Source organism: Trachypithecus francoisi, unplaced genomic scaffold (assembly GCF_009764315.1).
Source record: "Trachypithecus francoisi isolate TF-2019V2 unplaced genomic scaffold, Tfra_2.0 Lachesis_group0, whole genome shotgun sequence".
In the NCBI taxonomy this organism is placed as follows: Eukaryota; Metazoa; Chordata; class Mammalia; order Primates; family Cercopithecidae; genus Trachypithecus; species Trachypithecus francoisi.
In genome coordinates, this window is record NW_022681453.1 from 147,795,187 (window position 1) to 147,816,299 (window position 21,113).

Sequence of the window (21,113 nt, forward strand, 5' to 3'; positions counted from 1 at the left end):
AGAAAGAAGGATCTGTCAGCCAAGTCTTTTCTACAAATAAGAGGAGAACAAGGAGATACCTAGGTAGGAACACAAAAAGCAAAACAACTTTTTTTTTAAAAAAGAAGAAAGATTACTTTTTGGAGAAAAACTGATCCATTTGAGTATGTAATGCATTAAAAAGGTAGTTTTTATTAAATAACCACTGGAATACTAAATATAGATGTAAATATAGACCAGCTTTATGTTAATATAGAATAGCTAATAAACAGCTAAACTTTGCTGAAAAGGAGATGTAGTGGTAATAACTAGATGTTTAATATAGGATAAATGAAAAACATGTTAGAAATATGTTACTATGGTAGAAGAAAAATGTATGCACCAATAGGAGACACTGGGGAAATAAAATTAAAATTAGGATAAAATAATGCTGAAATCTAGTTGGGGAATCATTAGGGTTCAGACTGGAGAGAGAATGGAATGTTTCTTATGTGCAAGGCACCTTATTGGGAAATTTATATATGATATGCTATTAAGTCACTATATGAACTGTGTAAGGTGGATACTACTTTAGTTCTGGATGAGGAAAACTTGTCTCAATGCAAATAACTATAGAGTATAATATCAGATCTTGGACCCCATCCCCACTTAACTTACTGGAATTTATGATCCTTTTGCTGTCTCCTCATGTAATACAGTGGTTCCCAAAGTGTGGACCTCAGACCACCAACATCTGCATCACCTGGCTGCTGGTTAGAAAGAAAAAATAGTCAGGCTCCACCTCAGACCGACTGAATTACAAATTCTGGGACTGATACCCTGAAGTCTGTGTTTGAACAAGGCTTCCATGAGATTCAGATGCACACTGAAATTTGACAACCACTAGTGTAGTGGAAAGAACATAGAGGGTGGTGCTTAACATGGTGTATTGCACAGAGCAGACTCTCAGATGTCATTGGGTCCAATATTGCTTCAGAATTAGGGATTCCAGATGGGTTGTGAAACAAATCTCAGGGCCAGAGGAGGCCAGTTTTTAGAGCAAGTACTATTAATGCTTCTAGATTAGCCTCGTTTGAATCCAGATCCAAAACAGCTTGAGTTTTCTTAGGTTGTGTTTTCCCCTCAACCTTCCGCAAAGGAAGTGATAAGTTTTAACAAGACATTTGAGGCTGGGAGCCCCACAGGCTTTCCCCGAAAGACTTATCTCTGACTCCGTATTAAGTAAAATTAGACCTAATGGTATTTTTATTAAATTTTATTTTATCCTTTTCTTGTGTGTTTATTTTTAATTTCATTCTCCATTAATTTCCCAGATCTTTTAGTAGATTATTATAATGGCAACTTCAGACTTTGTTTTGATGAAACGAAGAGAAAAGGTGTGTGTTGTGTGGGGGAAGGGACATGTATTGTTCTCTCTGTTCCCTTAGAGTCAGTGTGTCATAATGCATTTCCAATTCAGGGAGCAGCTGCTGAGGCTCAAGCAAATAGTAAAGAGAAAGGGTACAGGATAATTAAAATGAAATTTAAAGTAATTGTACTTAGGCAGTTTTTTGCATTGAAAAATCCTTGTTAAGCTTTAGACAATTACATAAGTTTAAGATGTATAAGGTAAAGAAGGTGATTTTTTTTTCTTGATGCCCTCTGTAATTCCCTGAAAAACCTATTTGGGTTCAGTAGGAAAATCACTTAAAGGCCTCTCATCAAGGAGTCACTGAGCTTCAATATTGATCATAAAGATTTATTGCCAGATTGAAAAAAAGTTATATGGGAAATTTATTTGTTTTTCTTTTTGGTCTAAACAAATAGGAATAAAATGATACAATGTGAGAAATACTTTCTGGGTCTACTTCCTTGGGTTAGACTCACAAGTTTTGAGATGGTAAAATTGAGAAGGGCATTTTGTGGATGGTAACATTAAAGAATTATGATCTCACTTAGGCATCTAGATTTTTTTTTCTAGCATCATGATTTCATGAAACATTAGAAGAGTGGTTATTGTACAGTACTGTTCAAGTTGATGATGTCTTTAAGTTTTTCATAGTACTTTCATAATTTGAGTTTTGCTCAGGAATGAAATGTTGATTTTGTTCATAGGTCCTTGGTCAAGGAGAAGAATGGAGAGGTGGTGATGGAATTAATAGTATTGGAGGGGGCCAGAAAGTGAGATTAATGAAAGAAGTCATGGAACACTATGCTGATCAAGATGATCTGATTGTCATGTTTACTGAATGGTAAGAGAAACACCTGTGAATTTTAAAATCTATATTAAATTACTTTTTAAAGAGTTCAGATTTGTATTTGTAGATGATGTATTAAAATATGGTTGGGCGGGTGGCTCACGTTTGTAATCCCAGCACTTTGGGAGGCCTAGGCAGGTGGATCACAAGGTCAGGAGTTCAAGACCAGCCTGGCCAAGATCGTGAAACCCCATCTCTAGTAAAAATACAAAAAATTAGCCAGGCATGGTAGCAGGCGCCTGTAATCCCAGCTACTTGGGAGGCTGAGGCAGAGAATTTCTTGAACCCAGGATGCGAGGTTGCAGTGAGCCAAGGTTGTGCCACTGCACTCCATCCTAGCGACAGAGTGAGACTCCATTTAAAAAAAAATTATTGACAAGGAATCATTGTTTTAAAAAGTAGATGTTACTCAGTTATAAAACTATTGCATTAATTAGTTCTTATGCTACTATAAATTCCTGAGACTGCATAATTTATAAAGAAAAGAAGTTTAATTGGCTCACAATTTCACAGGCTGTATAGGAAACATGATGCTAGCCAACTGCTTGGCTTCTGGGGAGGCCTCAGGAAACTTAGGATCATGGCAGAAGGCAAAGGAGGAATGAAGGTCCCACATGGTTAGAGCAGGAGGAAGTGAGGGGAGGTGCTACATACTTTTAAACAATCAGATCTCATGAGAACGCTATAATGAGAACATCACTAGGGGGATGGTGCTAAACCATTAGAAACTGCCCTCATGATCTAGTCACCTCCCACCTGGCCCCACCTCCAGCACTGAGGGTTACATTTCAACGTGAGATTTGGTTGGGGACGTAGATTCAAATTATATCAACCACGGTCTGACATGATGTAATGCCATCAAAGACGATGAATTACCATGAATACTAATGAGACAACATGGCAAGAGCTAACTAACATTTTTGTGAAATTCATACTTTAGTCTTGAGTTAAGAATAAATATCATGTTGAACTTTACTCTTGAGAAGGGTGACTTAATGGATTCTGGTTAAACAGAAGAAAAAAGACCACGCAAAGTTATAAATACAAGTGAGACGTAAGAAAGTCTGTGTTACTAAGAAAGAAGACCCTTTTTAATGTGAATGTATTTTGTGTAATATTTCCTTCTCCTAATTAAAATATCCACTGTCTCTTTTTGCCATCTTCTCATAATTTTATAATAACATCAAATTGTCATGAGTTATTAGTTACTACTTCCTTTCTTTTATTCTCTGTATCTTATTTGTTTTTGCTATTGATTGCTCATTTTAACTCCTCATGAATTTTCCCCTCGAACTTAGGAAAGTCATTTTACATGTTTCTTCTCAACTTGAAAATGTAAAGACACAAATTATTTGCAGATGAAAAGAGTAACATTTTTATGCATTAATATACGTAAGAAAGTTGTAAATTATGAAATGAAAATAGATATTAATATAATGAAGTGTGCCATACACACTTAAAAATTTTCAAAAGGTACATAACACTTGCATCTGTAAAATTTTCCTGTTATATTTTATGCAAAAAATTAAGTTCTACTTGTGGTTACTTATTTTGTAAGATGAAGTATGGTAAGGCAAGTATTAGCCATAGTGTACTGGCAATTTTTCTATAGCATTTGTTGTTTTTTTTACACTTAGAAAAAGAATACCAAGTTCATTAAAATAGCTCTGTAGAATAAACACTGAGTATGTTTTGGTTTGAAATTACCATGAATTTCAAATTAGTCAGCTTAAACTTGTCACATGTACATTTTCACTTTGGCTCTGAGGCAGATTCTTCTTGTAAGAGTTACTACTTATGAGTCAGTAATGATTTTAGATCCCTAAGCTTCCTTTTGGGTTTTAGGAAGAACTCCTTTTCTCTACCATTACTCTCACATCACCATCTGCCACCTCTTGCCCCCTATCTAACATTTATCCTTGTGGACAACTGATATAGTGAGGGACCTGTTTTTTTCTCATGAGAAGTAGGACACTGTGAGGTACCTAAAGCCTGCTTGAGTTTGAGTTTGTTGATTTAGATGATACTTTAAGACCTAGCTTGAGAGAAAAGATAATAAAATTTTAATGGAAGACACAGTGTCTTCCAGGCACTGTTAGTGTTTGGGATATATCATGGAAACAAACAGATAAAATTTCTTACAACTCCTGTGAGAACAGCCAGCTAACTGAAAACATGGGTGCGCACTCAGCCAAATCATTGTCTAAGAAGAGTCATTAACATTTTCTCCATCATTACCATCATGACTATCCTGTGGAAAAAACCTAGAGGTCATGAGAAAGTAGCCAGGAGAGTAAAGAGGGATGAGCAATTGAAGCCACATAAGAACTTTTTTTTAACCCCACTTATTTTTTAAAAACAACACACTTTTTAAAAAGTATATACAGAGTGATGAATCTAGTTGAAAATTGTGGGTAATCTAGGGCCCGGGAGAATGAATTAAGTGAATTAAGCTGTTTGTAAATGGTTTGAAATATGATGCCCATTCTGTAACACAATTCCTAAACGCTTCATTAAGGTTAGCTCTGGTAAAAGACTGGAATTCAGGATATATGCATTTTAATAAAGCAAACACATTCTTATTTTTTACGTGGTATTTTTAAGGACAATTCAACTGTAATAATTAGTTTTATGGAAGCATAGATCACTATTATATGAAAATATACAGAGATTTATAAACTTAGTGGTTTAGATGAGCCTTTTAAGAAACACAGCTGGGGGGCGGAGCAAGATGGCCGAATAGGAACAGCTCCAGTCTTCAACTCCCAGCGCGAGCGACACAGAAGACCTGTGATTTCTGCATTTTCAACTGAGGTACTGGGGTCATCTCTCTAGGGAGTGCCGGACAATCGGTGCGGTCAGCTGCTGCAGCCTGACCAGCGTGAGCTGAAGCAGGGCGAGGCATCGCCTCACCTGGAAGCGCAAGGGGGAAGGAATCCCTTTTCCTAGCCAGGGGAACTGAGACACACAACACCTGGAAAATCGGGTAACTCCCACCCCAATACTGCGCTTTAAGGAAACAGGCACACCAGGAGAATATATCCCACACCTGGCCGGGAGGGTCCCACGCCCCCGGAGCCTCCCTCACTGCTAACACAGCCGTCTGCGGCGATCTATCCGCAAGGCAGCAGCGAGGCTGGGGGAGGGGCGACCGCCATTGCTGAGGCTTAAGTAGGTAAACAAAGCCGCTGGGAAGCTCGAACTGGGTGGAGCTCACAGCAGCTTAAGGAAGCCTGCCTGTTTCTGTAGACTCTACCTCTGCGGACAGCGCACAGCTGCAGTCCATTAGGGGAAAGAGCGGGGCCCTTGCAGACGCGAACGACTCTGTCTGACAGCTTTGGGGAGAGCCGTGGATCTCCTAACGCGGAGGTTGAGATCTGAGAACGGACAGACTGCCTGCTCAGGTGGGTCCCTGACCCCTGAGTAGCCTAGCTGGGAGACATCCCCCACTAGGGGCAGTCTGACACCCCACACCTCACAGGGTGGAGTCACCCCTGAGAGGAAACTTCCAAAGAAAGAATCAGACAGGTACACTCGCTGTTCAGCAATATTCTATCTTCGGCAACCTCTGCTGCTGACACCCAGGCAAACAGGGTCTGGAGTGGACCTCAAGCAATCTCCAACAGACCAACAGACAGTCCTTCTGACTGTCAGAAGGAAAACTATCAAACAGGAAGGACACCTATACCAAAACCCCATCAGTACGTCACCATCATCAAAGACCAGAGACAGATAAAACCACAAAGATGGGGAAGAAGCAGGGCAGAAAAGCTGGAAATTCAAAAAATAAGAGCGCATCTCCTCCTGCAAAGGAGCGCAGCCCATCGCCAGCAACGGATCAAAGCTGGTCAGAGAATGACTTTGACGAGATGAGAGAAGAAGGCTTCAGTCCATCAAACCTCTCAGAGCTAAAGGAGGAATTACGTACCCAGCGCAAAGAAACTAAAAATCTTGAAAAAAAAGTGGAAGAATTGACAGCTAGACTAATTAATGCAGAGAAGATCATAAACGAAATGACAGAGATGAAAACCATGACACGAGAAATACGTGACAAATGCACAAGCTTCGTAACCGACTCGATCAACTGGAAGAAAGAGTATCAGCGATTGAGGATCAAATGAATGAAATGAAGCGAGAAGAGAAACCAAAAGAAAGAAGAAGAAAAAGAAATGAACAAAGCCTGCAAGAAGTATGGGATTATGTAAAAAGACCAAATCTACGTCTGATTGGGGTGCCTGAAAATGAGGGGGAAAATGGAACCAAGTTGGAAAACACTCTTCAGGATATCATCCAGGAGAACTTCCCCAACCTAGTAGGGCAGGCCAACATTCAAATTCAGGAAATACAGAGAACGCCACAAAGATACTCCTCCAGAAGAGCAACTCCAAGACACATAATTGCCAGATTCACCAAAGTTGAAATGAAGGAAAAAATCTTAAGGGCAGCCAGAGAGAAAGGTCGGGTTACCCACAAAGGGAAGCCCATCAGAATAACAGCAGACCTCTCGGCAGAAACTCTACAAGCCAGAAGAGAGTGGGGGCCAATATTCAACGTTCTTAAAGAAAAGAATTTTCAACCCAGAATTTCATATCCAGCCAAACTAAGCTTCATCAGTGAAGGAGAAATAAAATCCTTTACAGATAAGCAAATGCTTAGAGATTTTGTCACCACCAGGCCTGCCTTACAAGAGACCCTGAAGGAAGCCCTAAACATGGAAAGGAACAACCGGTACCAGCCATTGCAAAAACATGCCAAAATGTAAAGAACATCGAGGCTAGGAAGAAATTGCATCAACTAACGAGCAAAATAACCAGTTAATATCATAATGACAGGATCAAGTTCACACATAACAATATTAACCTTAAATGTCAATGGACTAAATGCTCCAATTAAAAGACACAGACTGGCAAACTGGATAAAGAGGCAAGACCCATCAGTCTGCTGTATTCAGGAGACCCATCTCACATGCAGAGACATACATAGGCTCAAAATAAAGGGATGGAGGAAGATCTACCAAGCAAATGGAGAACAAAAAAAAGCAGGGGTTGCAATCCTAGTCTCTGATAAAACAGACTTTAAACCATCAATGATCAAAAGAGACAAAGAAGGCCATTACATAATGGTAAAGGGATCAATTCAGCAGGAAGAGCTAACTCTCCTAAATATCTATGCACCCAATACAGGAGCACCCAGATTCATAAAGCAAGTCCTTAGAGACCTACAAAGAGACTTAGACTCCCATACAATAATAATGGGAGACTTCAACACTCCACTGTCAACATTAGACAGATCAACGAGACAGAAAGTTAACAAGGATATCCAGGAATTGAACTCATCTCTGCACCAAGCGGACCTAATAGACATCTATAGAACTCTCCACCCCAAATCAACAGAATATACATTCTTCTCAGCACCACATCGCACTTATTCCAAAATTGACCACATAATTGGAAGTAAAGCACTCCTCAGCAAATGTACAAGAACAGAAATTATAACAAACTGTCTCTCAGACCACAGTGCAATCAAACTAGAACTCAGGACTAAGAAACACAATCCAAACCGCTCAACTACATGGAAACTGAACAACCTGCTCCTGAATGACTACTGGGTACATAACGAAATGAAAGCAGAAATAAAGATGTTCTTCGAAACCAATGAGAACAAAGATACAACATACCAGAATCTCTGGGACACATTTAAAGCAGTGTGTAGAGGGAATTTATAGCACTAAATGCCCACAAGAGAAAGCAGGAGAGATCTAAAATGGACACTCTAACATCACAATTAAAAGAACTAGAGAGGCAAGAGCAAACACATTCAAAAGCTAGCAGAAGGCAAGAAATAACTAAGATCAGAGCAGAACTGAAGGAGATAGAGACACAAAAAACCCTCCAAAAAATCAATGAATCCAGGAGTTGGTTTTTTGAAAAGATCAACAAAATTGACAGACCGCTAGCAAGACTAATAAAGAAGAAAAGAGAGAGGAATCAAATAGTCGCAATAAAAATGATAAAGGGGATATCACCACCGACCCCACAGAAATACAAACAACCATCAGAGAATACTATAATGCCTCTACGCAAATCAACTAGAAAATCTAGAAGAAATGGATAATTTCCTGGACACTTACACTCTCCCAAGACTAAACCAGGAAGAAGTTGAATCCCTGAATAGACCAATAGCAGGCTCTGAAATTGAGGCAACAATTAATAGCCTACCCACCAAAAAAAGTCCAGGACCAGATGGATTCACAGCTGAATTCTACCAGAGGTACAAGGAGGAGCTGGTACCATTCCTTCTGAAACTATTTCAATCAATAGAAAAAGAGGGAATCCTCCCCAACTCTTTTTATGAGGCCAACATCATCCTGATACCAAAGCCTGGCAGAGACACAACAAAAAAAGAGAATTTTAGACCAATATCCCTGATGAACATCGATGCAAAAATTCTCAATAAAATACTGGCAAACCGGATTCAGCAGCACATCAAAAAGCTTATCCACCATGATCAAGTGGGCTTCATCCCTGGGATGCAAGGCTGGTTCAACATTCGCAAATCAATAAACGTAATCCAGCATATAAACAGAACCAAAGACAAGAACCACATGATTATCTCAATAGATGCAGAAAAGGCTTTTGACAAAATTCAACAGCCCTTTATGCTAAAAACGCTCAATAAATTCGGTATTGATGGAACGTACCTCAAAATAATAAGAGCTATTTATGACAAACCCACAGCTACTATCATACTGAATGGGCAAAAACTGGAAAAATTCCCTTTGAAAACTGGCACAAGACAGGGATGCCCTCTCTCACCACTCCTATTCAACATCGTGTTGGATGTTCTGGCTAGGGCAATCAGGCAAGAGAAAGAAATCAAGGGTATCCAGTTAGGAAAAGAAGAAGTCAAATTGTCCCTGTTTGCAGATGACATGATTGTATATTTAGAAAACCCCATCGTCTCAGCCCAAAATCTCCTTAAGCTGATAAGCAACTTCAGCAAAGTCTCAGGATACAAAATTAATGTGCAAAAATCACAAGCATTCTTATACACCAGTAACAGACAAGCAGAGAGCCAAATCAGGAATGAACTTCCATTCACAATTGCTTCAAAGAGAATAAAATACCTAGGAATCCAGCTTACAAGGGATGTAAAGGACCTCTTCAAGGAGAACTACAAACCACTGCTCAGTGAAATCAAAGAGGACACAAACAAATGGAAGAACATACCATGCTCATGGATAGGAAGAATCAATATCGTGAAAATGGCCATACTGCCCAAGGTTATTTATAGATTCAATGCCATCCCCATCAAGCTACCAATGACTTTCTTCACAGAATTGGAAAAAACGGCTTTAAAGTTCATATGGAACCAAAAAAGAGCCCGCATTGCCAAGACAATCCTAAGTCAAAAGGACAAAGCTGGAGGCGTCACGCTACCTGACTTCAAACTATACTACAAGGCTACAGTAACCAAAACAGCATGGTACTGGTACCACAACAGAGATATAGACCAATGGAACAGAACAGAGTCCTCAGAAATAATACCACACATCTACAGCCATCTGATCTTTGACAAACCTGAGAGACACAAGAAATGGGGAAAGGATTCCCTATTTAATAAATGGTGCTGGGAAAATTGGCTAGCCATAAGTAGAAAGCTGAAACTGGATCCTTTCCTTACCCCTTATACGAAAATTAATTCAAGATGGATCAGAGACTTAAATGTTAGACCTAATACCATAAAAACCCTAGAAGAAAATCTAGGTAGTACCATTCAGGACATAGGCATGGGCAAGGACTTCATGTCTAAAACACCAAAAGCAACGGCAGCAAAAGCAAAAATGACACATGGGATCTAATTAAACTAAAGAGCTTTTGCACAGCAAAAGAAACTACCATCAGAGTGAACAGGCAACCTACAGAATGGGAGAACATTTTTGCAACCTACTCATCTGACAAAGGGCTAATATCCAGAATCTACAAAGAACTCAAACAAATATACAAGAAAAAAACAAACAACCCCATCAAAAAGTGGGCAAAGGATATGAACAGACATTTCTCAAAAGAAGACATCCATACAGCCAACAGACACATGAAAAAATGCTCATCATCACTGGCCATCAGAGAAATGCAAATCAAAACCACAATGAGATACCATCTCACACCAGTTAGAATGGCAATCATTAAGAAGTCAGGAAACAACAGGTGTTGGAGAGGATGTGGAGAAATAGGAACACTTTTACACTGTTGGTGGATTGTAAACTAGTTCAACCATTATGGAAAACAGTATGGCGATTCCTCAAGGATCTAGAACTAGATGTACCATATGACCCAGCCATCCCACTACTGGGTATATACCCAAAGGATTATAAATTACTCTACTACAAAGACACATGCACACGTATGTTTATTGCGGCACTATTCACAATAGCAAAGACTTGGAATCAACCCAAATGTCCAACTGTGACAGACTGGATTAAGAAAATGTGGCACATATACACCATGGAATACTATGCAGCCATAAAAAAGGATGAGTTTGCGTCCTTTGTAGGGACATGGATGCAGCTGGAATCCATCATTCTTAGCAAACTATCACAAGAAGAGAAAACCAACACCGCATGTTCTCACTCATAGGTGGGAACTGAATAATGAGATCACTTGGACTCGGGAAGGGGAACATCACACACTGGGGCCTATCATGGGGAGGGGGGAGGAGGGAGGGATTGCATTGGGGAGTTATACATGATATAAACGTCATGCACATGTACCCTAGAACTTAAAGTATAAAAAAAAAAAAAAAAAAAAAAATATATAATATATATATTTCATATATTTTTCTGTATTTCGTATCTTTTTCTGTTTTCTAATTACTTTTTAGGGTGTGAGGTTAAATCCAGTTCCTATTACTTCATTATGGCTACAAATTAAAGTCTAACTTAATTTAAAGTCTAAGAAAACAACTCAGTTTCCACTTCCCCTATAATGTTTTGTTTCTGTTCTCCAAATATATGTTAGTCCTTTTATTAATTTGTCTGTAAATGGAAATGTGAATGCTTTTTACTTAACAAAAAGAAGACATAACATTTGTCTATAGTCCAATAACTTGAGTTTACATGCTAAAAAAAAAAAAAAAAAAGAAACACAGCTTTGTTATGGTATAATTTATATAACATACCATAAACATTTGTAAGTGTAAAATTCAGTGAATTTAATTAAATTTACAGAGATGTGCAGTCATCCCCATTATTCAATTTTAGAACGTTTCCAATACCCCATAATTATCCCATGTGCCATTTAGACATGCTAAAAAGCCCGAATTAATTTAGAAACAATTTTGTCACATTCCTTCCATGGAATATGTATACTAAAATTACTTTTGGATGAACATTTAAAATTAGAAACTGGCTCTTTATAAGTATAATCTGTAGGGTAAGATTTATTATACTTAATTTAGATAAAAATAAATATTTGGCAAGGTTTTAGGTTTTTCTCAGAAAAAAGGAAAACTGAAGATATCCATATAATAAATTCAGTCTTTTTTGCAAGTTATTTCATGCTTCAGTGTGTGTGTGTTTCCTTGCAATTAATATGGCTTATAAAGTTTGATAATCTCTCCTTGATTAGAACACCAAAAAATATGAATTTGGTGATTTTTTTTTGAAATAGGCTAATGAAAATTTTGGGGACAAATATTACAATTTGGTAGCTATCGACTCCTTTATGGAGAAAAATGATGTCATAAATATTTTATAGTATGCCTTAATCAAAGTGAATGAGCATGTTGAGTTTTATAACTGGGTACTTTACATTTGTTTTAGAATTAAGTTACAAAGTTTGTATTTCTTCTATTATAGTCATATTGAAGAGAAATGATCAGACCTAATTATTATATGTTGGCTAGTGCTTTCTTATTATTTTTGTAAGGATAATATATAAACCAAGATATAACAAATTATTTGTGTTCTTGGGAGTAAATTTGATATATACTGAATATCCTCACACAACTTTTGCTGTGTTGCTTACAGTGAAATATAAACTAGCAGAGTCTCAGGCCCTAAAATAAGCCTATGGTGAAGTAAGTTTTCCAGATTTGGGGGCATCAAATAAAGTCACCTAATAAAAATTTTGACTGTTCTTTTTTCTTTTTGACTAAAAATTTCTTCTAGACTTAAGGAAATTTAGAAGCAAACCAGTTAGAAATAATGTTGGCATAATTAATACTTGAGTTTGAATTTGGGACAGGACAGACATTTACACTTTCATTGGTGGCACTTTATGTAACTCAACTGATTAGAATGTAGATGTGCACCATGTTGAAGACTCCCAGTATATGAAATATTTGAAAGACATTTGGTGGTGGTTACCGGCCTTACAAAAAAGGAGTATTTCTTTTATGGAAATATCTACTCAAAGATATTGATATGCCGGGCGCGGTGGCTCACGCCTGTAATCCCAGCACTTTGGGAGGCGGAGGCGGGCGGATCACGAGGTCGGGAGATCGAGACCACAGTGAAACTCCGTCTCTACTAAAAATACAAAAAATTAGCCGGACGCGGTGGCGGGCGCCTGTAGTGCCAGCTACTCCGCAGGCTGAGACAGGAGAATGGCGTGAACCCGGGAGGCGGAGCTCGCAGTGAGCCGGGATGGCGCCACTGCATTCCAGCCTGGGGGATAGAACGAGACTCCGTCTCAAAAAAAAAAAAAAAAAAAGATATTGATATATAGAAACCTCCCAATTCTTTGAAGTATTTGTTTAAAGATGATTATGAGTTTGAGGTAAGATAAAAGAATTGGCTGTTGCGAATTAAAGTGACCAGTAGGAAAGACTAAACAGAAAAAAAAGATTGGAATGGTAGTCAATGGTGTACTATACAAGTTGATATATATAATTAAAATGAATATAAAGCATAGTCATTATTTGAGCAGTTTCCTAGGTGGCTCTGATCTGCAAAGTTGATCCAAGATAAATAAACACTGGTTGAAATGGAGGGGTAATTTCAGTCACACAAATCCCTGCTGTTCACCAGTGTACCTTATCACTTTGATTGTATATGCATAGTTTCTATTCAGTTATGCTGAATTGTAATTGTGTGTTTCACACAGTGAAGCTGGGGCCTGTTCCTCAATTACATACATTCAGGGTTCAATAGCAAGAAATCAGTTGGGTAATGGCAAATTGCATTACAAGAAGAAACAGGCCTCTTAAGAAGGGGAAATAATGGTGAATGCTTTGAAACTGTTTTTTGAGATTTTTTTGTTGTTCATTTGGAGAAATAAGATGACTTCTAAAGGTAGGAAGGCATCTGAACTTTTTAAATACCAAAGGATGGAAATTATTTAAAAGTTGAATTTTGATTAGAAAATATGAATATGAAGATATTGTTTCTGATTTCATATGTCAGCCAACTTTTGTTTTCCTTTTGGCTTCTCATTGATCATTATTTTGCTGAAAAAGTGGCATCAGTGAACACTTTGCATTCAGGATACATATGTTGAGCACAAAATGTAATCCAGGCATTAAAGTTAATACTATAGAAAAAGAGATATAAATAGATGCCACCCTCAAGGAATTCTCATGTATATTATACTAATTCTACCACATACATACGTATAAATATTATGCATCAATAAAACAGCTAAATATTACATGGGGGATGTTCCTCGGAATAGTATATAATTTCATTTGCTGAATATGAAATCCTGGCTGAAATTGGGCAGAGGTGGAAGTCTAATACTTGCCTTACCATACTTCATCTTACAAAATAAGTAACCACAAGTAGAACTTAATTTTTTGCATAAAATATAACAGGAAAATTTTACAGATGCAAGTGTTATGTACCTTTTGAAAATTTTTAAGTGTGTATGGCACACTTCATTATATTAATATCTATTTTCATTTCATAATTTACAACATGGCAAGAGCTAACTAACATTTTTGTGAAATTCATACTTTAGTCTTGAGTTAAGAATAAATATCATGTTGAACTTTACTCTTGAGAAGGGTGACTTAATGGATTCTGGTTAAACAGAAGAAAAAAGACCACGCAAAGTTATAAATACAAGTGAGACGTAAGAAAGTCTGTGTTACTAAGAAAGAAGACCCTTTTTAATGTGAATGTATTTTGTGTAATATTTCCTTCTCCTAATTAAAATATCCACTGTCTCTTTTTGCCATCTTCTCATAATTTTATAATAACATCAAATTGTCATGAGTTATTAGTTACTACTTCCTTTCTTTTATTCTCTGTATCTTATTTGTTTTTGCTATTGATTGCTCATTTTAACTCCTCATGAATTTTCCCCTCGAACTTAGGAAAGTCATTTTACATGTTTCTTCTCAACTTGAAAATGTAAAGACACAAATTATTTGCAGATGAAAAGAGTAATATTTTTATGCATTAATATACGTAAGAAAGTTGTTTGCAGAACAAACATTGTGGAAAAAGAATGCATAGCTTTTAGAAAACCTGAATGTTGGCATAATCTCTTTAGAATCATTTATTTTTGGGAAAGTTGTGAAAGATTGTGTTTTATTGAGTCACTTAGATATTATTTTGAAAATAGCATTTTTATGATTTTGTTGTTATGTTGAAGAATAATTTATATGTGTTATCCTAAAGGTGACCAGATCTTATTTGTATTTAGGATACATTTTATACTTCTCATAATTCTGATTGCATTCCTAACATACTTGACTTTTGCATTGTCTTACATAATTTATAGAAAAGACAAAGTTTTTTGAAAGAAAAACTTGTAAAATACAATATCTATAATTTTAACTAACAGCGGCAGATTTATTTGACTCTTTCTTGGTGGTGATGACATTTTAAGTGTGCAGATGCAAGGAACTTAGTCATTAGTGATGGACAGCATTTCATTATATTAGTGTAAAGGAAAGCCAAACCACATCATGGATCCCAGTTTCTATACTGCTTCTTTCTTCTTCCTCTTTTTTTTTTTTTTGAAGGAAAGATTGAAATTACTAGCTGTACTTAAATATATTGCACTGCCTTCTGGTTCATCTAGAATAGTGTGAAATGTGTTTAGGAATTAAGTAGAAAATGAATGACGTTTCTTTTCTTAAATTGTTCAAATGATCTTAATGTTTACTGAGTATGGACGAGCATATTCGGAAGTAGATTGAAATGAGGGAAAAGAAGGTAACATACAAAAAAATGTTAGGTGTTCACGTATGTGTAGATTGCCCCTGGATATTCTTATATCTGATTATTTTGTCTGACTATTATATGTGTGTAGGTGTGTATTCCCAAAATGGATTGTCTGCTTGAATTTTATTCTTCTTAGGAAAATGTACTAGGCATCACTCATGTTCAAAATATGATGCTGGCTGCTGTGGCTGGATCTGTAAAATATGCTCCTAGCTGCTATGGCTGGAGGACTGACTGGGGCAGAAATTCTCATCTCTTCATATATTTCTTTCTCAGCAACTTGGTATTTGTTGTATCTGGCATGTGGTGGCTACATCATAATAGATGATAGGAATTTCAATTTTTTTTCTTAAATATTTATTTCTTCATTATTTATTCATTGATTTAATGAACACTTATTGTGCTTTAAATATGCATCATATTTGAGAGTTCTAATATTGCAGAAATAAACTTAACTGTCATTTCTTAACTAGAGGGAATTTTTCATTTAATTTATTCTGTCATTTCACAAGTAAAAAGACTGACCACAAAACAAGTAGATATTGCTTATGGTCCTACAGGTAGATAGCAGCTTGAGCAGCTTGCAGTCTTTGCCACCATTTTCTCTTTGGCTGCTCTTTATCTTAGGTGGTGTTATAGCTCTTGGACCACTCTCAGAAGTCATTTTGGAGGAAGTAACCCTCCAGCTAGACAGTGTCCTCATTGACTTCCACCTCTGCCCAATTTCAGCCAGGATTTCATATTCAGCAAATGAAATTATATACTATTCCGAGGAACATCCCCCATGTAATATTTAGCTGTTTTATTGATGCATAATATTTATACGTATGTATGTGGTACATATGATATTTTGTTACATGCATAGAATGGTAATGATCAAGTCAGAGTATTTAGGATATCCATCACCTCAAATATTTATCATTTGTATGTGTTAGAAACCTTTCAATACCTATCTTTCAGCTGTTTTGAAATATAGAATTATGTATTTGTCCATTTTTATATTGCTGTAAAGAACTGCCTGAAACTGGGTAATACATAAAGAAAAGAGGTTTAATCGACTCACAGTTCAGCATGACTGGGGAAGCCTCAGGAACCTTATCATCATAGTGGAAGGCGACGGGCAAACAAGGCACCGTCTTCACAAGGTGTCAGGAAGGAGAAGTGCTGAGCAAAGCTGGAAGAGCCCCTTATAAAACCGTAAGATCTCATGAAAACTCACTATCATGAGAACAGCATGAGGGAAACTGCCACCATGATTCAGTTACCTCCTCCTGGTCTCGCTTGACATGTGAGGATTTTGGAGCTTATGTGGATTACAATTCAAGATGAGATTTGGGTGGGGACACAAAGCCTAACCATATCACAGTGTGTTAACTAGAGTCACCTTACTCTGGCTATAGAGTGTTAGAACTTATTCTTTCTATCTAACTGTGTGTTTGCATCCATTAACCAACTTCTTTTCATCCCACTTGGCCCCCACACACCCTTCCCAGCCTCTGTTAACTATCATTCTGCTCTCTACCTTTAACTTTTTTTTTTTTTTTTGATGGATTCTCGCTCTGTTGCCCAGGCTAGAGTGCAGTGGTGCGATATCGGCTCACTGCAACCTCTGCCATGCGGGTTCAAGCGATTCTCCTGCCTCATCCTCCTGAGTAGCTGGGATTACAGGCACCTACCACTAGGCCCCACAAATTTTTGTATTTTTAGTAGAGACCGGGTTTTACCATCTTGGCCATGCTGGTCTTGAACTCCTGACCTCCTGATCCACCTGCCTCAGCCTCCCAAAATGCTGGCATTACAGGTGTGAGCCCCCGCGCCTGGCACCTTTAACCTTTTTAGCTCCCATATATGAGTGAGACCATCTGATACTGTCTTTTTGTGCGTGGCTTATGTCATTAACCTAATAACCTCCAGTTCTAACCATTTTGTTGTTGCAAATAACAGGATTTCCTTTTTTATGGATGAATAATATTCCATTATGTATGTACTCCATATTTCCTTTATCCATTCATCTGTTGATATATACTTAGATTTGTTCCATATATTTGCTATTATAAATAGTGTTGCAGTAAACATGGAAGTATAGGTGTCCCGTTGATACACTTATTTTCTTTCCAACAGCACAACAAAAATACCCCATGATCAAGTGGGATTTATCCCAGCAATGCCAGGATGGCTCAATATTTAGCTGTTAAAATAGTATTCATTTTATGCCAACTAACTCCCTTTCCCTCCCTCCAAAATTTATAAAATAATTTTAATCATTTCATTGCGATTTTTATCATAATCTGTTCTGCAAGGTCAACTGGGTAAGTGAGTACTTTTAACTGTGTGTGTGTGTGTGTGTGTGTGTGTGTGTGTGTGTCTGTGTGTTTTAATGGTGGGTGGTTAGGAGTGGATCCATAGTATATTGGTTTATGGTGTTAATTATCTCTGGAAATATAGACATATGTTTCAGGTGAAGATATGGTGAAAGAATTATCAGGTGTGAAACTACTTCTGTGCTGCTGATAGTTTGGATGATTATAATTTTTTGCTGAAGTTTATGCCTATAATGATAAAGGATTGGGGCTCAATGACAAGGTTAGGGAACACTTCTGTTGCTTTCTTTTTTGGCTATATGGGAGCTTTTGCTTCTTGTTGAGACTCAACATGATAGATTCTGTGGCTTGTAACACTGCCTGTTTTTGCAAAAAGTTTTGTTGAAATGCAGCTGTGCTCATTTGTTTACATATTGTCTGTGGTGGCTTTTGCAACACAGCGACAGAGTTGTCACTGTGACAGACAATATGGTCATCAAGACCTAAACTATTTTCTGTAAAAGGCCAGAGAATAAATATTTACTGACTCCCGCTTTAGGCCATAGTTGAGAACCATTGATATGGTCTGGGGACTGGCACAGAATCATTTTTAAAAGAGTTTGTCAGACAGTCTTAATTATGAGTGGGGAAGAGATGGGTAATGTGGAGGTCTCTAGGGTTTTAAAATTAATCTAGCCTTGTGCCTTCTAGTGGGAGTGGAGAGGATTTGAATGCAAAATAAATTAAGTAGACGGAATCAATAGGATTAGGGAAAAGATTCCATGAGATAGGCCATGGAAAGAGAGGAGTGAAGGCTGAATGAAAGATTTTCAACCTAGTTAACTATGTGGTTGACGGTGTCGCAGAAGTAGGGAACACAGAAGGACAAAACGGAAAAACACTTAGGAAAATCTCAATCATCTATTGAGATAGAGCACTGACATGTCTGGCAGGGGACTCAGTATGACCACATCAGGTAGAGTCTTATGGTTTTTGCAGGACCCAGGCATACTTACCACAGTTTTATGTGGCAAGTTTTATTTCCTTCATATGTAAATGGACTCAGTTTCTGTGAGAATATTTTTATGACCTGTGTGCATTTTTAAAAATTTGACAATTTGACTTTTTGTAGCCAAAATAAATTTAAGTATGAAACCTTTCTTGCCTTTTGAGAAGTTTTAAATAAGTTCAAATAACTTTTCTAAAGTATTTAAACACAGAAATAGCAGTGCTACTAGAATGAGATAGGAAAAGTTTCAGCAACGTGAAATTTTTCTTCAAAGGCAAATTAATTGAATTATGTGATAACTTTTGTCTTGACTTTTTGCCTTAAAATAATTGTGTTTTGTTATAAAGATAATGCAGGCTTATAAAACGCTGAATTATAAAAGTTGCCATAACTCCTTTTCAAACAACTGACATTTATTAATAGTTTGAGCTGTACTATTTATATAATCTGTATCCATCATTAGGGTTTCAGAGACAAAAAATATTCACTCACATGCCAAAGTGCATGTATAACTTTTTTTAATTTTTAAATTTTATTTTTATTTTACTTTAAGTTCTGGGATATATGTGCAGAACGTGCAAGTTTGTTACATAGGTACACATGTGCCATCATGGTTTGCCGCACCTATTACCCTATCATCTAGGGTTTTTTTTTTTTGAGACCAAGTTTCGCTCTGTCGCCAGGCTGGAGTGCAGTGGCACGATCTCAGCTCACTGCAACCTCCACCTCCTGGGATCAAGCAATTCTCCTGCCTCAGCCTCCCAAGTAGCTGGGATTACAGGTGCACACCACCACGCCCAGCTAAGTTTTGTGTTTTTAGTAGAGATGGGTTTTCACCATGTTGGCCAGGATGGTCTTGATCTCTTGACCTCGTGATCCACCCGCCTTGACCTCCCAAAGTGCTGGGATTACAGGCGTGATCCACTGTGCCTGGCCTCATCTAGGTTTTAAGCCCTGCATGAATTAGGTATTTGTCCTAATGCTCTCCCTCTCCTTCCCCCCACCGCCCGCCACCCACCGACAAGCTCCGGTGTGTGATGTTCCCCTGTCTGTGTCATGTATTCTCATTGTTCAACTTCCACTTATGAGTGAGAACACGCGGTGTTTGGTTTTCTGTTCCTGTGTTAGTTTGCTGAGAATTACGGGTTTCCACCTTCATCCATGTCCCTGCAAAGGACATGAACTCATTCTTTTCATGGCTGAATAGTATTCCATGTAGTGTATGTGCCACGTTTTCTTTTTCCAGTTTATCATTGATGGGCGTTTGGGTTGGTTCTAAGTCTTTGCTATTGTAAATAAGGTTGCAATAAACATATGTGTGCATTTATCTTTATAGAAGAATGATTTGTAATTGTTTGGGTGTATACCCAGCAATGGGATTGCTCTGTCAAAGGGCATTTCTACTTCTAGATCCTTAAGGAATTGCCACACTGTATGCATGCTGCTACCTGCAAAATTTCATATTCAGTTTGGTCAGAGTCTCCAATCATAAGATGCTCTGACATCACAAGCTATTTTTCCCCATCTCCAGGCAATGCACAAAGGTTCTGTTTATCACTCGCATGGTAGTCTCTGTTTCAGAGACTGGTTTATTTGCCTCACTTCTCATGACCCAATTACCCATAAAACTGGTCTTATTTCCCAGTCTTTGTTATTAAAAAAAACAATTATCAGCAACTTACAGTCTTGAGGAAAATACTACCATTAAATCGGGCTGAGGAAATCAGTTGTACTTAGCAGAAAAAGTACAGTGTTATGTTTTGTAATGTCAGATTAATCAGTTTTTTTTTAAATACATGGCAAAGTTTGAGGTTTCAATCAGAAAAATTTTATTGTAACTTCAAGTTCAGTTTCAAAAGTACAAGTATTTGGCTAAAAATAAAATTATTTTAACCTACAGATTTGTAAAAGCTTTGAAGTGAGTTTTCCTCTGTCTCTCCCTTCACTCTAGTCCCTTTCATGTTAATTTTTAACTTTGTTCAGTGTTTACAGTGTGCCAGGAGTTATTTTTAATTTTTTAAAATTATAACTTGAGGATATAGATATTACTTTTCCCTCCATTTTATACTTTACACTTAAGTGTAAAGAGGTTAAGTGACTTGTCGCTAAGGTTATTTGCATATCAAGTGGCAGAGCTGGGATTAGAAACCCACCTGGCAGACTTCAAATTGTATGACGTGAGTGGCTTTATAATTATGCTATTAGCTACATGGGATGGGAAGTCGTTAATTTATCATCACTGGAAACCTTTGGTCTTAAGGTTCACTGAGGTAAAAAAATGTAAAATAATTTGTGATTGTAATGAATAAAGAACTTACTGCAAAGCAGAAAAATTTTAGATAGTGGCTTTTATATTTCACATTTTGTTAAGTCATTGTGATTCTGTGAATGGACTATGAGGAAGAAAGTCATCAGAA

General features: G+C 37.4%; 1 protein-coding gene across 3 annotated transcripts in view; it reads left to right on the forward strand.

Moving 5' to 3' along the window:
- The window catches only part of PLOD2 (procollagen-lysine,2-oxoglutarate 5-dioxygenase 2), a 100,961-nt gene that overhangs the window by 40,468 nt on the left and 39,380 nt on the right, over nt 1–21,113 (forward strand). For 2 of the 3 annotated variants that reach the window (XM_033212397.1, XM_033212398.1), the window contains exon 3: nt 2,074–2,210. In XM_033212397.1, the coding sequence (XP_033068288.1) occupies nt 2,074–2,210 (137 nt within the window). Of the gene's footprint in view, nt 1–2; nt 64–2,073; nt 2,211–21,113 lie in introns of all 3 variants that reach the window. The other variant, XM_033212399.1, reaches the window with a different exon arrangement.